The sequence below is a fragment of the Mus musculus genome, chromosome 9 (assembly GCF_000001635.26).
Source record: "Mus musculus strain C57BL/6J chromosome 9, GRCm38.p6 C57BL/6J".
NCBI classification, from domain to species: Eukaryota; Metazoa; Chordata; class Mammalia; order Rodentia; family Muridae; genus Mus; species Mus musculus.
In genome coordinates, this window is record NC_000075.6 from 99,455,345 (window position 1) to 99,481,304 (window position 25,960).

General features: G+C 49.4%; 2 protein-coding genes and 1 long non-coding RNA gene across 7 annotated transcripts in view; 2 read left to right on the forward strand and 1 right to left on the reverse strand.

The window, feature by feature from the left end:
* Positions 1 to 898: 898 nt before the first annotated feature.
* On the forward strand, positions 899 to 24,555 carry Nme9 (NME/NM23 family member 9). Its single transcript, NM_001165957.1, has 10 exons — positions 899 to 923; positions 4,346 to 4,449; positions 5,185 to 5,256; positions 9,175 to 9,250; positions 12,832 to 12,914; positions 13,283 to 13,375; positions 14,257 to 14,411; positions 15,446 to 15,586; positions 19,567 to 19,589; positions 24,536 to 24,555. Exons 1-10 carry the CDS (start codon positions 899 to 901, stop codon positions 24,553 to 24,555), a joined length of 792 nt encoding a protein of 263 aa, NP_001159429.1.
* 1600029I14Rik (RIKEN cDNA 1600029I14 gene) lies at positions 15,077 to 19,407 on the forward strand. Its single transcript, NR_028123.1, has 2 exons — positions 15,077 to 15,582; positions 19,050 to 19,407. It is a non-coding gene; the product is annotated as an RIKEN cDNA 1600029I14 gene (long non-coding RNA).
* Armc8 (armadillo repeat containing 8) overlaps positions 23,041 to 25,960 on the reverse strand; it is a 90,523-nt gene continuing 87,603 nt past the window's right edge. For 4 of the 5 annotated variants that reach the window (XM_006511515.4, XM_006511513.4, XM_006511511.4 and 1 more), the window contains one exon: positions 23,041 to 25,433. In XM_006511515.4, the coding sequence (XP_006511578.1) occupies positions 25,400 to 25,433 (34 nt within the window). In that variant the 3' untranslated portion in view covers positions 23,041 to 25,399. The remainder of the gene's footprint in view (positions 25,434 to 25,960) is intronic. The other variant, NM_028768.3, reaches the window with a different exon arrangement.

Here is a 25,960-nt window from a genome sequence, read left to right on the forward strand (position 1 = left end):
TAACTAAAAAGCACCCCCAAGATATTCTATATATGGTAACTTGCTTTTTAAAAAGATTTATTTATGGGTGCTCTGTGTGTATGGCTGCATGTCAGAGAGGACATCAGATCTCATCATAGTTGGTTGTGAGCTGCCATGTTGTTTATTGGGAATTGAACTCTGGACCTCTGGAGGAGCAGCTAGTGCTCTTAACTGTCGAGCCATCTCTCCATCCCCTATATCATACTTTCAGGTACATGTTATTGTTTTGTAATTTTAAAAATGCTTTAAAATAAAGATGTGCTATATATATATGTATATGTATATATATATGTGTGTGTGTATGTTTATATGTGTGTGTAGCATATATACACATAATAAGGGAGTAGAGGAGAGGGATAATAATATTCATTTCCCTTGTATGCCATATCTCATATATATATATATGTATATGTATATGTATACACACACACACACACACACACACACACACACACACATATATATATATATATATATATATATATATATATATATATATCAGGACTCTTTATAAATAAGAAAAATGTGAGTGAATGGAGAAAAACTCCATAATTTCTGACACTGACTGAACATAGCTACAAAGGGAGCTGTACTATGCTGCTGCTTCTTTTAACACAAAGCAGCCTCCTCTATGATTCCTGCACAAATACATGCAACACTTTTAATGTCTGAGGATGGCACACATTTTTTGTAGGTTAATTATTTTTCCTGTCATATGGGGGGCGGGAGAAAGAAAGAAGATTGCCAACAGAAGTCATTTAGAACTGCATTTGGGAATATTGCAGAGAGAGAGAGAGCCATCTCTGCCCCTACTGACAATGCTTTTGATCCTCTCTGGCCGCAGGTCAACATCAACACCCAGGAGCTTTGGGAAGAAATGCTCGGCTCTAAAGGACTGACTGGTGATTCTAAATGAAGCCACTTCCCCTAAGCCATTCTTTTCGAAACCGTTCAATGATGCATGTGGAGAAGGGGCTACTGTGGGTGGTATTGTTGTAAGCCTGGGTCTCAGTCTCTAGGGCTACATTAGCCAGGGATGGTGGCTTATGCCTATAACCCCAGCGTTTGGGAGCTGGAAGCAGACTGACCAGAGTTCAAGGTCCACACGGCAAGTCTGAGGCTAGCTTGGGCTACCGTGACTCTGTTTCAAAATGTACAAACAGAAAAGGAACCAGCTGACTTCTTTGTGTCTGTGTGCACAGTGGTCCACCTTCTTTGTGTCTTCACTCTCCCGTTCAGTTACCTGCAGAGTCCCACGGAAAATTCCAAAAGTATAAGTACATCATTTTAAAATTTCGTGCCCTCCCTACGTTGTGCGTATCACTTGCTCATTATTCTTTTAGAAACCAGTTATCAAACTGGCTGTCTCAGTCCTTGAAATGCTTGTATCAGCTCCAGTCCCATCCAGCTTCTATTGCCCACTGGTGTCTTGAAGCAGAGTCCCTGAGAATACCAGGTACCGTCCATTGTACTTCATATAGTTGGGCATCAGTAAACTCAGCTCATTGAATGAGTCAGTACTGTCAGGTACAAGGGTTCTTCTCTTGGTTTAGAGCTGATTGCTGTACTCAGTTGCATGACCAGGCACAGAGAACCTTAATAATCTGATGCACAAAAGGAGAATGTTTCTGAAGGGAAAATGGGCTTTCCTGGAACTCCCAGGGTGGAGAATTAGACATCACAGAGAACTAACTGGAACCAACCAGGGACTGCACAATCATTGTCCACAGCTATCTTCTTTGTATCAGTTACCACTGCTGGGTAACACTTTACCCAAGCAATAGTGGCTTAAACACGGGCTACCTTCCAGTACCTGCAGTTCTTGGATGAAGTGCAGTCCAGCTGAGTGCTTCTGGCCCCGGAGGCTTTACCAAGGCTGTTTCTGTGTCATGGATAGATTTTCGCTTCGAGGCAGGCTTGCTTGCTTCCGAGCTCTTTTTATACGGCTGTTGGTGGATCGAGCTCACTCAGTGGTTGCCAGCAGGGTTCACATCCTCACTGGCTGTTGGCCGAAGATGTGATTTCTTGCCATTGGTTTCTGTGTGAGGCTTCTCACATCATGGTAACTTGCTTGCTCCAGACTGGGCACTGAGAGACCACCGCTGTGAGTCAGCCTTTGTTAACTTAGAAGTCAGATCCATACTCTATTGTGCTTATTAGAAGCCCATCATGAGATCCAGCCCACTCGAAAGGTCTGGGCCTGATATGATGGTGTGTACCCCAGGAGGCTGGCGTCTTAGAATTGACCATGATCTCCTGCCCGTGGTTCCTTCCTCTCCTCCAGGCAACTCTGCATCCTGTTATCCTCCTTTATCTACATCTCTCCATGACTCCTCAGCATTCAAGAGCACTCCCTCTCTCAAAAACCCCACTCCTTTCCAACCCCTTCCTTTACTGTTTCCACAGATGTGTCCTGAGCTGAGACGGCTTTCCAGAGCACATCCTAGGTTTCCCCTCCGTTTCTATGTTCTACTCTACGGGCAATCACAGTTCTCATTCCAATGCTCACCTCCAAAGTAGCCTATCTATGTGAAGTCTTTCCTGACCTCCACTTTTCCCTCCATGGGAGCCCCCTAAGGCTCTGACAAGCTCCCCACCATATTTCCAGTTTGGCACACCCTCCTGTCTGTCACCCCAGACTCTAAAACAACAGTGTTAACTTTTCTATCTGGCATCTGCAGCAGACTGACCCAAGCCTGGGGCCAAATGGAATCCAAATATTTCTAGTCCTGTTGATCCAGTGTGTGTGTGTGTGTGCGCGCGCGCACGCATGCATGTGCGTGCGTGTGCGTGCGTGTGCGTGCGTGTGTGTGTGTGTTGGCACACTCTCCAGTCGGAGAGATTATGAACCCTTTAGATGGTGCCAAGGGTTAACAGTTGTACCCATGCGTCTGCTTTGAGAAGGTAAAATCAGCTCTGGGGTGAAACAAACTATTACATTTTTACCAGTGGTGAAAGGACAAGCATCATGTATTATTTTTTTGAGACTCTGCTATGTGCCAGCTGCCCTGATAGGTGCTTACGTGACCATGGCTAATATTTCCTGAGCACTGACTATTCCAAGCCTCCTTTCAGTAGTTCAAGAGTGGAAAGCTCTTCAAAGACATCTTACTGGACAGGTTAGAGGAATGAACACACACACACACACACACACACACACACACACACACACACACACATCTCCTTTACAATGTAACCACCACAGGCTGCTTCCCTCTTTTCGCAAAGACTAGACCTTGCCTGGTTCCCTCTGATAGCAAAGGCTAGACCCTGCCTGGTTCCCTCTGATGGCAAAGGCTAGACCCTGCATGGCTCTGGTCCATATGAGTTGACTCAGTCTGTGCAGGTCCCTTACAGGCTTTACAGTTTGCTCCAATCACCAGGCGGGGGAGTGGCAAACCCAGCTCCAACACCCACTAGAATGGGCAGCATGAAAGAAACCCAAGTTCCCTTCTGACAGTCTCTCGGGTTCACCTCTTAGGAGAAAGATAAGTAAATGAATGCTGCTTTACCCAAAGCAGGAGGCTTTAAAATGTTATTTAGAAAACATACGTGTACGAGTGTTTTGACTGAATGTATGTCAGAGCACCATGTACATGCAGTAAGCATGGAGACCAGAAGAGGGCGCCCGATCTCCTGGAACTGGAGTAAAGGCAGTTGTCAGCTGCCCTGTATGTTCTGGGATCAGAACCTGGGTCTCTATGAGAGCAGCGAGTGTTCTTGACCACTGTGCCGTCTGAGCGGCATGAGAGCAAACGGCGGCTTTTAATGCATCAGGAGAAAAGCCACAGTTGCTATTATCAGTGGATAAGAGTCACCTGGAGGCTACTGGTCATCTGTACTGACCTACTTTGGGAGTAGTCTGTGTTCTCTTCAGATATTCACCGAGTAACACTCCGTGCCAGGCCTGATCCCCGAAAGGTAAAGGGGTCACCTTAAAAACAAGCTGCTGCTTCTTCCACCTGTACTCACTTCAGCTCTTCCTTCCTCACCCCCCACTCTCCTTTTAGACAGGTTCTCATGTAAAACAAACTCGATTGTAGTTGAGGATGGAGGGTCTTGAACACCCACCTGATCTTACTGCCTCTGCCTCCCAAGGGTTGAGATTACAGTTGTGAGCCACCGTACCCACCTGCTTCATTATATTTCAGATCCAAATTTTCATGTTGGAATAAGGGATGGCTATGTTTCGTGCTCAATCCTAATCCACTAGGCTTACACCTACCCAACAAGCACGTCCATTGCAGGGGTTAGAGGGATGAGAGCAGACTGTCACCATGAATGTGACTGTCTGATAAGCATTGTCGTTCCTTGCCTCCGGCAGTTGTGGACGTCTACCAGGGCTGGTGTGGACCCTGCAAACCCATGGTTAGCCTCTTCCAAAAGATGAGGATCGAGGTTGGCTTGGACCGTCTCCATTTTGCTTCGGTAAGATTCCCTCTCAGCAAAAAGTCACATAACAGCTTAAACAATTTAACCACAGAAGAAGCCAGGGCCAGGATGCTCAAGCTGCCTTTCAGATGGAAAGGCACCAGCTGTCACTGTGTCCTGTAGTTCCTCTAAACATACAAGCGCCAACCTCACCACCAAACTGTATGCAAACATGTCACTCAGTAGCATCTGCATATCTGTCTTAGTTGGTGAACACTGCTGGCTGAAATGTTACTTCCAGAACCCAGTGTTTCAAGACTTCCATCTTCTAGGTCATAAGGGGGATCTTTGAGCAAATGTTTGCTTAAAGTACAGGAATGGGAATTCCATAGAGATGTGCAAGAGACCCCACCGACACCCCAACACTGATGGATGATGAGGTTCATACACACTAAAGACAACAGGAGCCCCAGGGCTTATGCTAATCTCTCAGGAGGTCAGACTCCAAGGACCAGAGACAATAAAGGGGTTGTCTGAGGACCCTCAGGCACAACCACAGGAGGATGTCAGAAGGTGGGGTTCCCTGGACCAGTCAGTAGCTGGGTGGGGAGCCAGAGTCAGCTTCTCCCTTGATTCTCCAAGGCAATGCCGCTGACACAGCTGTCACCAATGTGTTGACCAGACAGTGAGCTGGGCTTCATCGGGAGGTGCATCATTGAGGGAGAGCGTGGCATTGCTGTGGCCCTGCACTAGCTGCACCTAGGGTGCCCGCTGACAGCTTGTTCTCTTTAGGCAGAGGCAGACCGCCTTGATGTTCTGGAAAAGTACCAAGGGAAGTGCGAGCCAACCTTTCTGTTTTATACAGTAAGTATCTTTGCGGACACAGAACGGTTGACTGCGGATCAGTGGTGTTCAGATAGATGAATCGGGTCTCAGGAGCCACCATGAGGCCTCAGACATACTAAAGGGTGATGTCCCTGACACACCCTCTAGACTGATTCACTCCGTTCCTGACCATGATGTGCCCTAAGGCATGGTCAAGGCACAGACGTGCTCATTCCTTTTCCACAGGAAATGACAGACTCATTGCCATGGTAGCCACTGGTGGCTGGACAGCCCTCCTAGGTGGCTGTGCATGGCAAAGGACACACATGTTGATGTGTTTATAAAAAGAGAAAGAGGAGGGAGATATGTTCTATGGAGGTGTGATGAGGTGTGGGGAGAGGGACCAGCCACACACTCTAGAGTGTAGCTTTACTCTCAAAGCATGCTCTCCAGATTTCTCTTCTCTGCCAAGGGGAACTTTTAGGGGGAAATGAATATATTATATAGAGAGAAACCATGTGTTTGCCTTGATAACCACAGTGTGAAGTGGAAGAAAGGCAAAGGAGCCCCCTGGGAACCAAAGGGTTCTGTGGTGACAGGTGACTTGGATGTCTTTGGATGTGCCATCCATGACCAGCTCCTGTTCCTTAGCGCCCACATTGCATTCCAGGGTTCCCAGGTTGAGGTTGCCTGCCAGACCTAGGAGGTAATTAGTGGCTGTGCTGATCTAGACTCAGCCCTGCCCACTCATGGTAGTCAGGGAAACCAGGGTCCTCTCTTCCAGGACTCTCAACAGCCAGGTCTCTTAGCCTCGGCACCACGTGTGTCACATATTAGAAGCTTATTGTAATCATTTGTTAGGTTTCTATTTATCTTTCATGTGTGTGCACATACAGCACTCGTGTGCAGATCAGATGACAGCTGCTTCTCCCCTCCTACCATGTGGGGCCTGGGGACTGAACTCAGATCATCAGTCCCGGTGAGAGGCATCCTCACCCGGCCGAGCCATCCTGCTAGCCCCGGGCTAAAACATCACTTGAGCTTTGTCTTTCAGGAGGGAGCCCTGGCTTCTGTGGTGGCGATATATTGCTGTGGTTGGCAGGAGAAAGAATGTTGGGTGGGAAGGAGATAGCCGTGTCCGTCCAGCCATGCTGGCCCTTAGAGCTGTCACAGAACACAGACATTATTGAAGTCATTGGATTGCTTAGGCCAATAGTGCTTAAATCAAGAATTGCAATCATCTGTGGGGATTCAGGCCACAATCTGCGAGCCATGGCGGTTCACGGAGGGATGGAGAGAAATGGAGTCAGGGCCGTTGTACAGGGGCTTCTCTTCAGGTTTCATCTCTCAGTGATGTACATAGAGAAAGCGAGAGCAGAAAACTCAGGGCCACACTAAGCATGACTACTGTGAAGAAGTCTTCCCTGACTACCGAAGTCCATAGTGTGGATTCCTTCTTCCACGTTTATGCTTCGGACACAGAGTCCTCTATTACAGCAGTCTTTGTTTTGTGAGGCATTGTTATGTCTTTCTAAGGTTAGCGGTTATATTCTCCGCCTCACCCTGAGTGCTTGGCATAGTAAGAGCTCAACAAATATTTGTTAATAAGCCACATATAAGTCACATTTAGCCACACTATCTTCTTTGGGTTGCTCCTCCCTTAACGAACTCCCGGCTACCCTGAAGGAAGCTTTGACAAGAGGGATGTCAGGGAGAAGGTAGAGATCAGAGAGGAGTCGTCTGAAGAGTTAAGAGCCATATTGAGGGCCTCACGGGGTTGGGGGGGGGGGATGGGTCCCGGGAACTGGCAGCAGGGGTGAGGGTGGGGGATGTGGGCCTAGGGTTGATGCACCTTGGCCTTAGGCACAGCCTCCTGAAAGTGATGGCCAGCTGAGAGGAGGATTTCACGCGGCCTGTCACATTCCAGAGAGGAGAGCTGGTGGCTGTGGTGAAGGGAGCCAACCCCACCCTGCTTCAGAAGACCATCTTACAGCAGCTGGAGGCGGAAAAGAAGGTTCCGGCTGAAGGCGGGGAATGGAGAGCGGTAAGTGGAGGTCACCTGTCCAGCTGGCGGGTTCGCCAGAGCGCTCACACAGGGGCCCCCTCCCCATGCCGACCTGGGCCATTTTCTTCACCCAGGCCCTTGGGAGGATGCACAGTTAGAAGTCTCTCGGGAGTGATCCTCTTTCCTCTCCACAGTCCCCGGAACACCTTTCATCCATTTCCCTTTCAGTCACAACTAAACACTTAGTAAGGACTTCAGGGACAGAGAGGAATTGACAGAAGTGAGTAGTGACTTTGTCAGCCTTTTGGTCCCATAACAAAATACTTGAGGCCATTGATTTTTAAGATGGAAAGGTTCATTTTAGCTCGCATCTTAGGCTTCTGTCCATGGCCAGTTAGGTTTGCTGATTTTGAGCCCTTGTTGAGAAGGCTGTTGGTCCCAGTGGGGGCTGGAAAGAGTAACCTTCTCTAATCACCTTCAAGTTCACTCCCCTAGTGACCTTATGGCCCCCACCTCTTTAAGGTCCACCAGGGAACCTTTAAACTTGCGAGGCTGAGTTTAAGACATGGGCTTACAAGAAAACCCACAGGATCAAGCAACCTGAGCTCATGGGGGTTCACAAAGACTGAACCAACAATCAGGGAGCCTGCATGTGATTGTCTCGGTCTTCTTGTGGGACTCCTAACTGTGGGAGCAGGGGCTGTCTCTGACTCTCTTGTCTGCTTTAGAGACCCTTTCCTCCTATTGGATTGGCTGGTCTAGCCTCAATACAAGGAGAAAGGGGAGGTGCCTCGCCTTACTGTAACTTGCTATGCCCTGTTTGGTTGCTATTCACTGGAGGCCTGTCCTTCTCTGAAGAGAAACAGAGGAGTGAATGAAACATGGGGCAGAGGGGAGAGGAGAAAGGGGCAACTGTGGTCGAGATGCAAAAAAGAAAGAAAGAAAAGGAATGTATCTACAATAAATAAATAAATATATGATTTTTAAAAAGACATGGGCTTTTGGGGGAAACCTAGACTACAGCAAATTATAAGAGAGCCTTCTCCCAACCTCAGGGTGAAGTCTCTCCCAGTGATGCACACACTCAGATTCTTAGAAGTTTTTAGGCCATGTCCTTAATGTAGAAATTTAGCTCTTGGATTACCATGGCATCCAGGATCTACATAACTTGTGGCTTTGAGAAACTATGTTCACAGTAATACAGACTGCACCATCTTCACAGCTAACTGGCCCTCTTAAAAATCCATACATCAAAGGTACGTGGAGGTATTTCCGGGCACTTTGTGTATCTGCCGAGCATCCAGCACCCTGGCCTTGGCTGTTCACTGTCCACGCTTTCATACGAAGTTCCAAAGAGCACAGCCCCTTTTCTAGAACATACAGAATCCGGTCATACTTCCATGTTCCTTAAGGATACTCTCCGTATTTCCCGAAGAAGGAAAGCCATAGGCTCACACTGCCGAGGAAGAGGGTCTGTCCCTTGATTTCTCTGCACTGGGTGGCTCATCGCTTGAATGATCTTCATCTGAAGGCTGCTAGCAGAATACTGGCTTCCAGGCAGCTAGGATGAGGGTCTTAAAGCCCACACCCACAGTGCCGCACCTACTCCAACAGGGCTACACCTTCTAATAGAGCCACACCCTGGGCCCAGCATATACAAACCATCACACCAACTGTCCATTCTTTATCATCCCTTAGTCTCTCCCTGCCTTTGGTTAAGAGGCAGACTCTAAAGCTCAAGACCAGCAAGGGTCTCCTCCTTCTCCCCACCCCCGCCAGTACTAAAAAGGCCCTTGTTGCCCAAACTCTGATCCCCTGTCCTTGTCCTCAAGGCTCACTGCGCTCAGCATTTTGAACCTCTGTATTCTGATGCTGTTTTCTGAAGATGCCAAAAGTCTTCACAGTGACCTGTGTCAGCTGAGTCCTTTCTCTTCGTGACTGGTTTGTCCTAGGCTACTGATGAGGAACTTCTGGGTGCACTCAAGTGGCCTCCCCACAGAAAAGACGGTGGCGAAGATGGGGACATAGGTGAGTGCAGACCTGATGAGCAAGGCGGATTCTGTCGTGATGTTCATTTTTAGCAAGCAGGTCGTCAGGCTATTGTGCCATCTTGGTTCTGGGAAGCTAGCCATGAGCATTTTGTCTTCAATCACTGGGCTTCAAGCAAATGGTATCAGACCTCCCATTGTCCATTGGTGGCCAAACATGGGTACATTTGACAGTTGTCTGATGAGACTTAAATGTGACTTGTGGCAGTCACTAGACATTAGGAAATGATCCTTCTAGAAACGTCAGTAATAATGGAGAAGAGGAGCGAGGAATTCCTGTCTGAGCTGGAGAGTTCATGTTTCCCTTACTATCTCCTTTTAAAACACCAGAAGCCCTCACGTCCCCTGTTTACAGCCCCACCCCCTCTCTCCCTCTTTCTCTAGCTGCTATCAGCCATAAGTCTCATAGGCACTGTGCCATGTCCTTTCCTGAACCTTCCTATGAGAAGAGTGGCCCAGCTGCATTTGAGGACCAGAGAGTTAGACAGGCTCCCACTGGGAAGATGGCTTGCATTAACAGCCAAGATGCCAGGGAACCGGGACTGGATACAACGGGTGGAGGGAAGCTTGAGATACACGGCTGTTTCTCATAGGTGCACAGTAAGGACGGTTGGGATCAGAATCTGCCAGGCATGGCTTAGTGTAAGACTCTGCTGAGCTTTAATTACCAGTTATCCCTCCAGCCCCGCCCCCAGGGAACAATGCGGAGCTGGGGTCAATGTAAAAGCAAGAGGAATTTATTTATTTATTTATTTATTTATTTAGTTAGTTAGTTAGTTAGTTTTTCAAGATAGGGTTTCTCTGTGTAGTCCTGGCTGTCCTGGAACTCACTCTGTAGACCAGGCTGGCCTCGAACTCAGAAATCCACCTGCCTCTGCCTCCCAAGTGCTGGGATTAAAGGTGTATGCCACTACCGCCCGACCAAGAGGAATTTATTGTTCTAGTGCACTGGGCTCATCCCAGACCCGAAGGAGAGGTGGCAACCCCAGAGAAGCAGCCATTAGGCACAATGTGATTGGCAGAACAGTGTGACTTTTAAACTGATTGGTCCTTAGGGAATGAGGTAGCAAGAAGTGGCCAATGGCTGGTCCACTGGTCTTCCAGAGGGATGCCAGCCTTTCTCTTCCAGGAGGTGAGGGGTGCCTATATGCTCCCTGACCTGTCTCTTCTAGGAGGAGAGGGGTGCCTGGCAGAATTTTCCAACGTTCCTGAGCTGACCTCTACATTGGGAAAACCAGGAAACCACAGAGAAGTCCATCTGTGATTTGACTCTCACAAGAAATAGCCTTTCTACACTATCACCTCTTCTCTGCTCTGCTCTATCCGCAGCCAAGTCTCTTTGACCCAGAACACCACATGAAACCCTTTCTCTACCTCAGCCTCTTCTGCTTCTTAGCTAAGATTTGTGAACTCTGTCCATGTCTTGGGCCGCCCCTCACCTCCATTCCTGCTGACCTGCTGTGGCCTGGCCCTGAACCCATTGCTCCTCAATGGGTGCTCATGAGAGGCCCTCCCTGCTGCCAAAGTCCACAGTCTCCTTTTTTGTTTGTTTTTTTAAAGATTTATTTATTTATTTTATGTATATGAATACAATGTTGCTTTCTTCAGACACACCAGAAGAGGGCATAGGATCCCATTTCAGATGGTTGTGAGCCACCATGTGGTTTCTGGGAATTGAACCCAGGATCTCTGAAAGAGCAGTCAGTGCTCTTAACCACTGGGTCAGCTCTCCAGCCCCAACCACAGTCTCTTGAATCAGAAAGTGGTCACCATAGTCTCTTGAATCAGAAAAGGTTGCTATTCATTGTGCCCATGTGCCTTTCTTCTCTATGCCCCCTTAGCCATGTGTGTGTGTGTGTGTGTATGCATGTATTGGGAGATGGAACCTAGGCCCTCATACTTGCTAGGCCAGTGTCTCAACCTCTGAGCTACAGTTCAAGCCCCCTCTGTCTGGCTTCTGAGATAACATCTTTCTCTTTCTCTGGCCTCTTTTCCTGGGTTTCCCACTTTGAGCTGAGGCTGGGGGAAGAGGCCCACAAGGGCCTTGTCTCCTCTTCCTCTACCCTTTAGGTGATCTCATGAGCCCACCACTTCAACCCAGAGTCAGTCGTAGGAGCGCCTTAACATCAAGTGTCCCCAGCCTATCAGAAATGGTGGCCATAGAAAAATACACAGGCTGTTGCTTAGGGTGACGTACACTGTGCAAGTCAGCTTTCTGTCGCCATTCAAGACACTTGGGATAATCATCTTATATTGGCAAGATGTTTCCTTTGCTCAGAGTTCTGGGGGCTTCTGCCCAAGACCAGTTGGTCCAGATGCTTTAGAGCCTGTGGTAAAGGCTCTAGGCAGGGACATACAGTGGAGCAAGGATCTCACAGCCAGGAAGCAAAGGAGCAAGAGTGCCACAACCTGCCTGTCAGCTACCTCCCAACAGGGCCACAGGATGGGGACCGAGGGTCCCTAGGCGACACTTGTCTAATGGATAGCATACACCTATAAATAGAAAATAGGTGGTGGGAAATGGTGATTCTGTAGAAGATGCCGGTAAGTTACCAAGGGCAAGTTCATGTCAATAGGAACGCAACAGAAATGGGCTCCTGGACCACACAAATTGTCGCTTACAGAATTCCCATAGCTCGGACCTAGGTGGCCCCGGGTCACCAAGGCTGACCCCAAGCGATGTCAAAACTAAAGCTAAAACTGAAACAAAACAACAACAACAACAACAACAACAACAACAACAACAACAACAAAGGCTCACACTGTTCTGGCTGACCTCTCAGGAAACCTGAAGAGGGACAGAGGGGTTTGAAGCTGGAATCTAGTAGCCGAGAAGCACAAAGTTCAGATGCAGAGCGCGGGGCAACCTTTTCTGTCACACACACAAAAAAGGTGAAAAACTGGAAGGGGCCTGGAGAGCGGCTCAGCGGTTAGGAACACTGGCTGCTCTTCCAGAGGACTCGGTTTCTACTCCGGCACTCACAAGGCAGCTCACGTCTGTAACTTCAGACACAGGGAATTCAATGCCTTCTTGGGCCTCCGTGGGTACTGTATGGCCATGGTGCACAGGCATACAGGTAGGAAAAAATATCCATGCCTATAAATTTATTTGGCAAAAGCAAAGGAGTCATGAGAACAAGAAGAAAACCAGACAGGCAGCAGTTAAAGCCGAGAGCCACAAGAGGGGGACAGGAAAGCCTGAGGGTGGCTGGCCCTTGTGTCCTCTGCTCCTGTGTCCCTTGCTCACCCATCTCCAGGCAGCTCGTTCAGCCATTCCAAGTTTGCTTCTGAAGAGTCTTTTGGAAATGTCCACCCCCGTGTGTCCCCAGACCAGAGTTCAGAGAGTCAGACTTTGCCCACCCAAGTCAGGCTGGGGTTCCTGGCTGTGCTCTGGTGCCAGATTGGTGCCATTCCCTAGAGTCTGAGTCTATGGAGACCTGGAGCCCAAGCCTGTCCCTGGTACTTGCTGCAATGGAGCAATGTTTCAGCTGGCACTGAAACAATACTGTCCCTGCCAATGGCTTCCCAGCCATCTGACAGCGCTCCCCTGGTTAATTTCAGCGTCATCAGGAAAGACCTGTACATTGGGCATCATTAAGCCAGATGCAGTGGCCCATGGGAAGGCTGAGGAAATCATCATGAAGGTGGGAGGCGCATGACGTACCTTGAGTAACTGTTCTCAGGTCCCCTGCGGTAGATGCACAGGGATGGGGGCAGCAGGCTCTGGGATGCATTGAGGGAAGAAGGCTTCTGATGAGTTCTAACTCAGATTCTGTTCAAGGGTTACAACACTGTTAGATCTGAGTGGGGGGCTGCTGAGGGTGCTAAGGACCTGCATTGCTTTTCTCTTTTCATTAAGATCACTGCAAGTGTGGCCTTGAGTTACATCTGAGGAATGCACACTTATATGTATATGTACGTGTGCATGTATATATGTATATATGTGTGTGTATATATGTGTGTGTGTGTGTGTGTGTGTGTGTGTATAATGTATATTACATATATTCTGCAGATCCAGGAAGCAGGATTTGACATACTATTAAAAGAAGAGAGAACCCTGACAGAGGCAGAAATGCAAGCGTTCTATCAACACAGAGCCAGAGAGGTCAGCTCATCTGCTTCTATTGGTCCATCTCATCCTCTCTCCTCCTCCGACACTCTGGTGATAGGTTGATAGCCTCTCGGGGGAATAAACATGAAGAACAAGAACATGAACGGCAGGTGGGTGGGTAATGGATTTGCAGCTCAGAATACGATCGGAGCCTGTACTGCTCAAGTATCGTGGCTGCAAGGAAACTATTTTAACAGTCAGCAACGGAATAAAGATGTTTATTAGAAGGATGCTCCGTAACTCCCAGAGCCGATGACAGAGAATGAGAAAGGTTAACAAGGATGCTTGGTGAGAAGGGGGACCAAGGAAAGTCTAGGGCCCACAGACGCCAAAGCCTTAGGCAAACCGCTCAAGACGTCGCCGCCTGCCACTTAATCTTGCTTTCTCTGCTTGCTTCTGCTTATGATTTGCGGGCTTGGGGAGTAGGGCTGAGGGCTGTTATAGGTCACAGCCCCACTTCCTAGGTCAGAGGTGTGATAGTTGCTAAGCATCACGGTTGTGAAATGAGGAACAAGGGAAATGAAGGAGGGGATCTTTTCCAGAGGAGCACTGGTATTGAAGGAGAAGGGCCGCAGTCTACACTGTACCCTTGGAGACCCAATACCCATGTATTACATATCCAAACACCATTCTTTTAGCATGCCACTACCCAACCTAACTCATGCTCCACCACAGTTCATCTTCCTGGGGTCCTGGAGTGTGACTGGTCATCATCAACAGCAGGCTGAGGTGGCCAGGTCACGGCTGAGTGTCTACAAGCTCACAAGGCTGCTTACTAACCCTCCCTTCCAGCACATGGGTAGTCTGGTTGCGCTGGCCTGCTTCAGGTCTCAGTAGTTCCTGCCCCAGGTCACTGTTTCCTTCCCTGTGCCTAGGAGGCATTTGAGAGGCTAGTACATCACATGTGCAGCGGACCCAGCCACCTCCTGATTCTCACCAAGACCGAGGGCACCGAGGATGTAGTCACCGCTTGGCGAACCTTCCTGGGACCTTGTGACCCCAATGTGGCCAGGAGGGAACATCCCGAAAGGTGACATCAGCTGTAGTCCTTTCAGCCACCTCAAGCTTCATTTGGTGTTTGGTTCAGAATCGTGGGTGATGCTGTCAGCTCTGGTAGCCAGGGGGCGCCTTTCTATATATCTGGGAAGTTTTTGACATCTTCTTACTGTCTGAGTTTCTGAGACTCCCCGACATGGGATCCTACCCCACCCCACCCCTCCCAGATTTCTAAAGGCTGCTGCTGAGTTAGGCTCAGTCACAGATCTCAGGGACCTTCCAAGTCAAAGGCAGCAGTACCGCCTGCCCTGTGGACTTCAGCTACCACAGCCAGTGCTATCTGGAGTCAGCTTCCTGTTCAGCACACCTACCTAGACCTGCTCAGCCTGCTCTATGACCCAGTGAGCAGCTAGCTTGGAGTCCACTGTACCAAATCCACGGGCCTTGGCTTTTGAAGCTGACAGAGAGCCATGGTCAGACAACAGGAAAGAACTTAGCAAAAAACAAAAACAAAACAAACAGAAAAAACAAACAGAAAACAAACAAACAAACAAACCTTAAAGTACTTTGCAGTCCTAAGGGACAAGAGCGTCTAACTGAAGCAACTGGGCTAAGCAAAGCGGCAGATGGCTCAGACCTTAGGTTACCAGCTAATGGGTCAAGTCCCTCCTCCGTTTCCGTTCAGTTCAGTTCAGTTCCCTAGGCTGTGAAGTGGGACTATCCACCCGCAGGCAGCACAGAGGCATTTAGAGCGGCGCTCAGCACATAGGTCCTAACCTAGCTCGACCAGGATTAGGGTTCTTATCAAGATCAGTCATATTGCTGCACGAGAGGCAAGGTGCTAGAGCTCAGCTGTGACCCAACAACAGTGGGAGTTGTAGTCTCTCTCTGGGCAGAAACGTTGCCAGACTCTGTTTAACACCCCTGGGCAGCAGGTGCTGGCACGGCTGATACTCTCCAGTTCTCTACAAAGAGCAAAGCAGTCTGGTAGCTGGTGGTCCTGCTGCCAGAGAGCAATGCATTTCTCTTCAAGTGAAACAATTGTTTCTTTTACATTGTACCAACCAGTCTCCGGGCTCAGTACGGCACAGAAATGCCTTTTAATGCTGTGCATGGAAGCCGGGACAGAGAGGACGCCAACAGAGAGCTGGCGCTGCTCTTCCCCAGTTTCAAGTTCTCAGATAAAGACAAGGAAGCTCCACCGGGTGAGTTGATAATGGCTTTATGACTGTGTGTGTGTAAAACTGACGACTTATCTCCCAACTAGCCAATAAAGTCCTGTTCTGAACACAGGTCACCATGTAACTGGCATCACCATTAATCCATTTGGTGCATTCTTGAAGCAGAAGGGTTGCTTTTTAAGACCAACTGGGCTTTTTTTTTTTTTTTTTTTCCTGCTTATGGTGGAGCCCTACTTCCACCCGTGAGACACGTTGCCTTTCTTTCTGCCAACCATGGGGAAAGTCCTATGACTCTAAACAAATCCAAAGTTTATTTTTATAGGTTCGCACACCCACCCTTTGCAGACTGATCACTCTCATCTTCCACCCACCCTCCCTTCCCCACAAATATCCCTCCAGTGTTCCTATCTGTTCATTTTGTTGTGCGATCCATTAAGATTAGCCAGGGCCATCCGTGTGATCGTGGGTTTGAAGCTATCTGTTAGTGAATGACTGGAGGACTCAGAGAGTCCACCACACTCTTAGGGATCTACCAACAGGGAGGGTTTAGAGGTAAGAAGGCTGAATGAAGCTCATGACGTTGACCTTGTGTGGGCCCAGTGCAGGTAACAGCAGCTGATGTGAGCTAATGTTACAACAGTTTTACGAGTCTGGGGCACAGTACCTTCCGGCCCTCTCTTGCACAACATTCCCAGAGCCTTAGAGGGGGTGGTATACGACTTACTTAGGGCTGGGCCCACTCCTGTCACTCACGTTCCCCATCCTGGGCAGCCATGAATCTTTATTCACTGCTGTCAGGAGGGGTTTCTGATTCAGGCTGAGCAGTGACACCTCTGTCTATTGATCTCGGCTCTGGTACTCGGAAGGCTAAAGTTACTAATAATTCAGTTTAGGTAATCATGAGAATACTCCTCCCCAGACTTGGGTGGTTGGCTAGGCCACCAGGCACTGGTCCTATCCTTGGAGAGGGGCTAGAATCCATGCAGACGGCACTTGGTCATTCTATCAACGTTCAAGCTGCTGCTGTGTACCTTGTTCTTCAAATGGCTTCTTAGTACTTGATGAAGTTAATCCTCTGCCCATCCCCCATCCTCATCTCTCCAATCTCAAGGCCTCCTTCCCCGCCTAAACCTTTCTACCCATGCTGCCCCCTTCTTTTTATGTTCTACTATATGCCTTGCCTTAAGGCAATCCTTACCTCACATCACCGTAATTCACATGCACAGTCCACATGCCTCAAACGGTACCAAACAGTTAACACTATGGTCCTCATATGAGATCATAAGGCATTTGTGCATTTGGGCCTGGATTACCTTACTTAAAATAATTTTCTCCAATCCCATCCATTTCCTTGCACATTTCAGTTTTCTTTAGAGCTGAGCAGTAGTCCACCGTGTATGTACAAACCCTGATCACTCATTAGTTGCTTCCATTTCTTAGCCACTGTGAATAGGGCAGTAATGAACAAGAGCTGTTATCCCTGTCACAGGAACTAGAGTCCTTTGGGTCCATGCCCAGGAGTGGTACTTGTTTTTGAGACTCCTCCAGCCTGATTTCCAGAGTGGCTACAGTGGACAAAGGTTCCCCTCCCCCACGTTAGCTACCATTTTGTTACTAGTTGTTATTAGTGTTCTTGAAAGCCATTCTGTTGGCATGAGATGAAATCTTAAACTGGTTTGTTTTTTTTTTGTTGTTTTTGTTTTTTTTGATTTTCGAGACAGGGTTTCTCTGTGTAGCCCTGGAACTCACTCTGTAGACCAGGCTGGCCTCGAACTCAGAAATCTGCCTGCCTCTGCCTCCCGAGTGCTGGGATTAAAGGCGTGTGCCACCACGCCCGGCTTAAAGTGGTTTTAATGTGCATTTCTTTAATGGCTAAAGTCTTTCTGGGGCTTATTTCAAAGCCAGGTGTTCCTCTCTTGTCTCTGTGTCCTCCCCACTTCCCTGGCTTGCTGAGAAACCAGACTGCATAGAAGGGCCCTTCTGGAACCTGCTGTGGCATCCTGTCCCTCAGCCCATGTTAGAGTGGGCTAGGAAGGCTCTCTCTCTCTCTCTCTCTCTCTCTCTCTCTCTCTCTCTCTCTCTCTCTCTCTCTCTCTCTCTCTCCCTCCCTCCCTCCCTCCCTTCTCCCCTCCCTCCATGGGAAACATTCACAGTGCTTGGGCAAGATGGGCCAGGCTATCACTTTCTCCTAATATGGGTGAGAAACCAGAGTCCAAGGTGCAGAGAACATTGATTCTGTAACCAGTGCAAGAACTGGGTCTATCTGGCTGCAGTGAGCAGGAAAGGAACAGTCTAGGAAAAGCCCAACGATGTGGAGGTTAGTTTCTTAGGAGGAGGGAAGTCGGGTGGTGGCAGTGGCCTAGGTAGCCTTTTATACCAGCACTTGGAATGTAGCGGTACATGGATCTCTGAGTTCAAGGCCAGCTTGGTCTATGGAGTGAGTTCTAGGATGGCCAGGGATACACAGAAAAACCATCTCAAAAAAACAAAACAAACAAACAAACAAAAAAAAACCAACAAAAAAAGAGGCAGCTGCAACACAGCTCTAAAGAGCTTATTGCCTGTTTGGATTTTAACCTACATATTTGCCTAAATGTTGGCTGTGCTTAGGGTACCAAGATCTAAACCTCAGCATGTTAGAATGGGTAGTGTGGGGGTTGAGGACCTCGCTGAGGGCACCAGTTCAGGGAGTCAGTAAGCCCTGGGGAGTATGGCTCTGAGGGACCAGAGACCCAAGTTCACACAGCCAAGCACATGTGTCCTCTGGTCCTCTCACTTTAGTGGACACCCCTGCCAGGCCAGCTTTCTTCAGAGCCCATGACACATCTTTGTCCATTCCGGGCCGTTGGCTGGAGGCACAAAGATGTAAATCTGGGCCAGCCTAGGATAGGTGAAAGTGAACTGGCTGCAAACAGCCAACTAGGGCTCCTGGGGAGTACTGGGGATCTGGGATCTGCCACTCTGGTCTCAGCTGATAGAGCGATGGGGATGGTTCTAGAAGGGACTGAGCCCAGATTCCAGGTGGCTTCTGTAAAGCAGCCTCACTAGCAGGAGCACCATCGCTTACTCAGCACCCCTGAGCCCCCACACCCACCCCTATCCCCACCCCGGGCTCTGGAGACAGATCCTGGTCCCAATGTTCATCAGCTAAACAGCCTCTGGAGTGTAACTTACCTTTGTTGAGACCATTTCTTCATGTGTAAAATGGAGACAATGACATGACCATTAAAACCCCAAACTAATAATTCCAAGTTACCATCTTCCTCGCAGTTGTGAAGATGAAAAAAGGTCTAATTGTTCATTCTTACAACCCTGCCATCATCCCTCCTAACACACCTATTAGGAATCCCCTGGCCATCTCACCTGCCAACAAGTTCCAGCTTTGTCCTCTGGTTGGTTGGTTGGTTGGGTGGGGTTTTTTGGGGGGTGGGGGTGGTGAGGTGGTGGCCTAGCTGTTTAGGGAGTGTTATAGAACAATGTTACCCCGCCAGGTGCTGAGGCTCAAACTATGGTGGGCCCCGTGGAGGACCCTTGCATGTCTGAGCGTATCTGAGGACTGGAATGCCGTGTTGTCTTCTGCCGGAATCAAAGTCACAAGGCCACCAGAGGAGCCCTCAGTACACGCCGGTCGGCACAGAAGGCTGCAGAGGTGATTCCAGAGCGCCAATATGTGCTTGGTTTAGCCCTATTCTGTGGACAACGGAAACAACTGTCCATACGTCTCTGCCTTATTAAACAGTCTGTAGAACACACCCAACTCTAGTCACGGCATTCTGCTGAGGCATGGTGTAACCTCAGAAGACACTGGGTCTCTTCAACAATAAAGCTTTGATCCTAGTGTGGTACCTTAAAAAACATTTATTATTGTGGTGTGTGTGTGTGTGTGTGTGTGTGTGTGCGTGCGCACACGCATGTGTACACACACATGCCCAACTTAAGGAGTTCCCCCACACGGAGCCTGGGGATCTAAACGTTATCAGGTGCGGCAGCAGGCACATTACTTGCTAGGCCATCTCAGCAGCCTCAACTCAGTGACTTGAGGATCGGAAATTAGCTTGATAGTTATGACACTGCCAAACAGGCACTGGCTTCGGTGCTGCCCGTTACCTTCAGGTTGCAAGGACAGCCCCAAAGGGTGGAGTTCACCAGACATGGGGCACGCACGCACGCGTCTCATGAATACTTGACCATTTCTTTGGCTTCCGAGTAGGCTGGAGCCCAGTTTTAAACCTGATCTTGTACTCCCGTGGAGGCCAGGCAGCCTTCAGTTTTCACTGAGTTGCTGGCTCAGCTGCCCTTCTTCTGAGCCATGTAAGGTTTCAGTACAAAGGAATTTAGGACCCCGTGATGTTACCACACATGCATGGCAATCCATGACCACCCTGTTCCTGCATTATCTGTGAGCTGGCCAAGTCCAGGCACACTTCACAAAGGCAAGGCTGTGCTCTTCCACACCATGAGGAAAATGCCAGCACTCTCTTGCTGGTCTTCTCCAGACGAGTTCACTCCTGTAGTTGCAGGTTCTGCCAGCTCTTCACCAAGGGCATTATTGTTCTGTCTACGAAATCTAAGAACTCAACCAAGCACCGTGTTGGTTCTGAAAAGGATGGGCCAGGCTTTCATGAAAAAGGCATGGAACATGGTGTAAAGTTCCATGATCTAGGCCACCTCTGCTATGTACCCCCATGATCTTCCTCAGGCTGTGTCCCAGGCTCCCTCACGACATTGTGTGCTCTACTCTTCCGAACTCCAGGCACTGTGAGGCCATCCCCTTTCTGCGCATGGGCTTGAGAGGCCTACGATGTTATGGCATCCACACAACAGGCACCAGTGCAGCTCCAAACTACCTGTCGGAGGGGAGGGCGTGCACCCACCTGGCAGCTACCGAATCTCTCCAAAGTCAGGGTGCCAGGGTCTTACCTCTGGCGAGAGGAGAGCTGGAACAGTCAAGGCCTTTAAAAGCAGGGGAGAGAAGGAAGAATGGGTGGGGGTGGGCCTAAGGGCGAGAGGTTTGCATTAGTGACCTGAGCCCCTCTCAGGAGGCGACTGCACAGTGTAGTCATGGTGACACACTCCTTTACTGCTTTGGCCTTGAGGATGTTGTGGGCTCTGTCTTGAGTTGTTTAGAAGAATCCATAAGATCCACGGCTTAAGAATGGAGTTTGGGAAGGGGTTCTAGTGAGTGGCTGTTAAGATCGGGCCACTCTCTGGGGACAGCACTCTTGGTAGGGACCCTTCCTCGGCTTGGCACCCCTAACAGAAATCAGCTCAAGGCAGCTTCTGGAATGGACTTTTAGAACTCTCATTTCCTCTGTTCAAGTGCCTGAAAGGAGGTGGCAATGGGGTGGCTCCACTCTAAGGGCTGGCTGTGGCCTGCCTGCCTGCCAGGAGAACCCCACTGCCTGGGAACACCAAAGTCTGATCCCGGAGCTGCAGACAGTTGGTGGCTCTGCCATCTACACCATGGCCCGTACAGTCCCCTCAGCTCTCCTTGAGGTGGGGACCTGAGGAAAAACTTGACTTGGGAGAAACGAATGAGCCTCTGCTCAGAGATCAGGGATTGCCAGGGGCAGGGTGAGGCAGCAGCAGATCTACCCCAGTTAGCAGGTGTTGGGACTGCTTCTGCTGGGTTTCTCCAGAGACCTGGAGTGACAGTGTCCCCTTCCGTAGGCCTTGTACATTCTCTCTAGGGAACTTATGAAAAAGGGGGCCACCTGGTCATCCCCCTACAGTCACTTTGAGTACCCCAGAGTTTCATGTCCCTCAAATTCTCTTCCCATAACACCCACCTCATTGTCCTCCTCCTCTGTCCTCATGCTCTGGGGCAGGTGCCCCTGGCTTTCTGTTTCCAGCGAGACCTTGAACTGGGGGCTGTGGTTAAGGGTTAGGTCCAGAAGGCAGCACAGTAAGGAAGTGTGGAACACCTGTGTGTCCCTGCAGAAGGATAGCAGTTGGTCACTGGTCAAACTCAGTCTGACTTAGCAGGCGGTAGCAATGGGGATGAGAGGGGTGGGTGAAGGGGAAGCAGATCGGGGGTGGGGGTGGGTCTTGGAGGCTGGGAACGGGCACCTACAGAGCCTGCAGGCCCTTCCAGGGTCTCAGAGAGGAGCCTCAGATCAGTGCAGGCGCCTCTGAGAGCCGTCACTGACTACAGAGCCTGCAGGCCCTTCCAGGGTCTCAGAGAGGAGCCTCAGATCAGTGCAGGCGCCTCTGAGAGCCATCACTGACTACAGAGCCTGCAGGCCCTTCCAGGGTCTCAGAGAGGAGCCTCAGATCAGTGCAGGCGCCTCTGAGAGCCATCACTGCCTACAGAGCCTGCAGGCCCTTCCAGGGTCTCAGAGAGGAGCCCTCAGATCAGTGCAGGCGCCTCTGAGAGCCATCACTGCCTACAGAGCCTGCAGGCCCTTCCAGGGTCTCAGAGAGGAGCCTCAGATCAGTGCAGGCGCCTCTGAGAGCCATCACTGCCTACAGAGCCTGCAGGCCCTTCCAGGGTCTCAGAGAGGAGCCCTCAGATCAGTGCAGGCGCCTCTGAGAGCCATCACTGCCTACAGAGCCTGCAGGCCCTTCCAGGGTCTCAGAGAGGAGCCCTCAGATCAGTGCAGGCGCCTCTGAGAGCCATCACTGCCTACAGAGCCTGCAGGCCCTTCCAGGGTCTCAGAGAGGAGCCTCAGACCAGTGCAGGCGCCTCTGAGAGCCATCACTGCCTACAGAGCCTGCAGGCCCTTCCAGGGTCTCAGAGAGGAGCCTCAGATCAGTGCAGGCGCCTCTGAGAGCCATCACTGACTACAGAGCCTGCAGGCCCTTCCAGGGTCTCAGAGAGGAGCCTCAGATCAGTGCAGGCGCCTCTGAGAGCCATCACTGCCTACAGAGCCTGCAGGCCCTTCCAGGGTCTCAGAGAGGAGCCCTCAGATCAGTGCAGGCGCCTCTGAGAGCCATCACTGACTACAGAGCCTGCAGGCCCTTCCAGGGGTCTCAGAGAGGAGCCTCAGATCAGTGCAGGCGCCTCTGAGAGCCATCACTGACTACAGAGCCTGCAGGCCCTTCCAGGGTCTCAGAGAGGAGCCTCAGATCAGTGCAGGCGCCTCTGAGAGCCATCACTGCCTACAGAGCCTGCAGGCCCTTCCAGGGTCTCAGAGAGGAGCCCTCAGATCAGTGCAGGCGCCTCTGAGAGCCATCACTGCCTACAGAGCCTGCAGGCCCTTCCAGGGTCTCAGAGAGGAGCCTCAGATCAGTGCAGGCGCCTCTGAGAGCCATCACTGCCTACAGAGCCTGCAGGCCCTTCCAGGGTCTCAGAGAGGAGCCTCAGATCAGTGCAGGCGCCTCTGAGAGCCGTCACTGACTTGAGGTACTGGCGTTCATTCTGCAAAACCGCCTCAGAGCTCTTCATTTACCACAAAGCACAGCCTCTCAGAGCCGGTCCACATTCTCTTCTGCCATTTCCTAACGTTCCAGTCACTTGGAAAACAGACTCCTTTAAAGAAGTTGCCATGACTTTTCTTGGCTTTTATTAGCACGTGTTAAAATCATATTATCCAAACACTACCAGAAGAACATGTATTGTTCTGAATAAAGTGCTTAAGAAAAAAAATGCAACTTATTAAATTTGACATTCTTTTCTAGTTTATAAATTTTGGGTTACAATCAGGGCACAAAGGGAGAACAGAATGCAGTATTAGGGCCAGAAGCTGCGTTAAGAACTTGGGTGTAGACATAAGACCACGCCCCCACTCTCCCCACTTCCTTGCTGACCAAATACTGCACCTGCATAAAGCAGCACACAGCTTTGTTTTAATAAATACATTTCCCTTCATTCAAATCAGAGAAGTTAATTCGAGTAAAGCACTTCTTATGTGACCATTGCCTATACCCACAGGCAAGATTTATCCACAGAGTTCAAAGGGTCTTCAGCCCTCTCATGCTATTTTGGGTTCACGATTGTCTCAGCAACGTGTTATTGGTTTCTTTACAGTTACTGGTACTTTCTAAAACCAACGCTGTAGCGTCTTGTTACAAAACGCTATCGGAGGGTACAGCCCCAACACCAGCGGCGGCAATAGGTGGCCCGGGGAAGGCTTCATTCCCAGGTTTTCTCACATTAGCACTCTGACGTCTGTACAAAACCCAAGTTCTGTTGTGACAGCTTTTAAAGTCAGTGATGTTCTGGAAAAAACAACTTGGAAATCTCTGTGTTTGTATCTTGGGTGGCCATATGGAGAGCAGGAAGCATTGCATTAAATACAACATTTTAAAAACATTCATTTGCAATCAACCATACTTAAGTCTTCCAAGGAAGGCGAAGGCTGGTGACAGACCAGCTCTCAGGTGAGCAGCCCTGTCGGGTGTGGCTGGTGGGAGGGAGGGTGTGGGCCCCAGCAGCTGCAGACACCGCACACACTGCCTGCTAAGCCCTGCTGATCACAGGAAGGCAGGCTGTTTGTTCCTATCTCTGATGAGTTCAATTTGAAGGGACCGGAAGTTGAAGCAGATTCTACACCCCCGCCCCCATGCATTTTTAGTCATCATGGGGAGGTTCTCCTCCCTTTTCTCAACATGAAGTATTTTAGCTTCATCCAGGAAAAAGACTTCCTATTTCATTCCGGATGAGCACAGCACCCAGCTGTCCCCAGCTACTGCATGGCCTTTGCTGGGGCACTTAAGCAGCTGCCTCTTTCTAGGACATGTTTGCAGAACAAGCTAGTCTCCCAGCAGCAAACGCTGCCTCGGGAAGCACCCGGTGATCTGGCTTGTTTCCAGGCAACCTGCTCTCCAGGTTTGCTCTGAGACCCTGCCAGATACTGCCACACTAATGACAGGACGTTGGGGTGCTGGGAAGCTTTCGATTCCCCGTCCTGTCAAAGCCAGCCCACCTGGTCCCCGCAAGGCTTCCACTATCAGCCTCCCTTTGACGTTTCAAAGCCTACAGTGACCATCCCTCACTTTGCTCTATTCCACCATCCTTCTGATTTGGAAGCCTGAGAACTTACTGAATTAGGCTAGGAAAAAAACAAATAATAAAACAAAACCCAAAGGCTTTGTACCTGCTAATATTGATGGCAGTAAGATGCTAGCTTACCATCTGCACAGCACCATGTACAGTGCCTGTTATTCAGGCAGACTGTAGCCAACTTTTTCTTTGTCTTTTTTTGTCTTTTTTTTTTTTGTTTGTTTTTATAAAGAAAATCTATGTAAGTTGAGGTTCAGAAATGCATATATTTTTTTACTTACAAATATTCATCTGACCAAAATTCAACATAACTTTTATGGAACACTAAACAATTGTTTTGCTTTTAAAATAACATTTCATTCAAACTGTATATAATTCAGTAAATTTTTTTTTTGTACAGCAAGCAATGCTTAAACCCTGGAAAATCTGTAGAAAAGAGATTTTCACACAAAATAAGAAAAGAAAAATCTGAGGTATCCCTCACCCACACGGTCATTCATCCTGACTCCTGTGCATGTGCACACTCGCGCGCGCACACACACACACACACACACACACACACACACACACACACACACACATCATTCTTGCTCACAAAGTGGCTGCAGCATAGGCAAAAAATTGTAGGTCCAAAGGAAATGACTGATTGTTCTAATAAAGAGTCCAGGTAGCTCAGAAAACAAAACAAAACACAACACAACAGTCCTCGGAGGAAATCACTACCTCAAAAAAATGTTCTCAAGATGAATCCGAGATCTAAGCTTACTAAACTGCTTCGCAAAACAGCTCCCTGCAGTCCAAGGTGACGTGTGCAAATAGAAGGAGTCAAATGAGGCTAGCTCCTGTACTTCCTTTTACAAAGGTGTGGGGTGCTCGCAGGTGCCCAGGGCTCTCCTGTCACGCCAGGTACTGCTGCAGCGCCGTCTTTGCCCTGAAATCACAAAGTTCCTATTAGCTACCACCTCACAACTGCAATTGCGGGAGAAACCCTTGCGGCTAGTGGGAGTTGGGAGGGAGCTGGCCTGAGCCCAGCTGAGCACCTACCTTATGGGGCAGAGACCTATGGTGACCAGGCATTTTTCTCCTTGGGTTTCTCTTGGACAGCTCTTGTAACTCTACTGTGCTTGGCAACATTCCACACTCCCTGGCATATGCTAACAGTCTGCAGCTGAGATGGGTATGGACTCCTGCCATATTCTTAACTGCCATGAGGATGCTGTGTAGTAATGCACAGGGCTAAGGGAAGACACTGGGAGGCTGACACAAGCAAAGGTACTGAGGGAAATGAAAAAGGGGCCAAGAAGCCTCCTGGTTCAAATGCCTCAGAACTATGAAGAAAGGCTACAGTTTGGCAAACTATAAAGATACAACCATGAAGTTAGGAAGTCCAGTTTTAGAAACGGTCTCTGCCTAGCTTACAGAAAGGAAAGGCTAAACCTGCTATTAGTAATGAAAGTG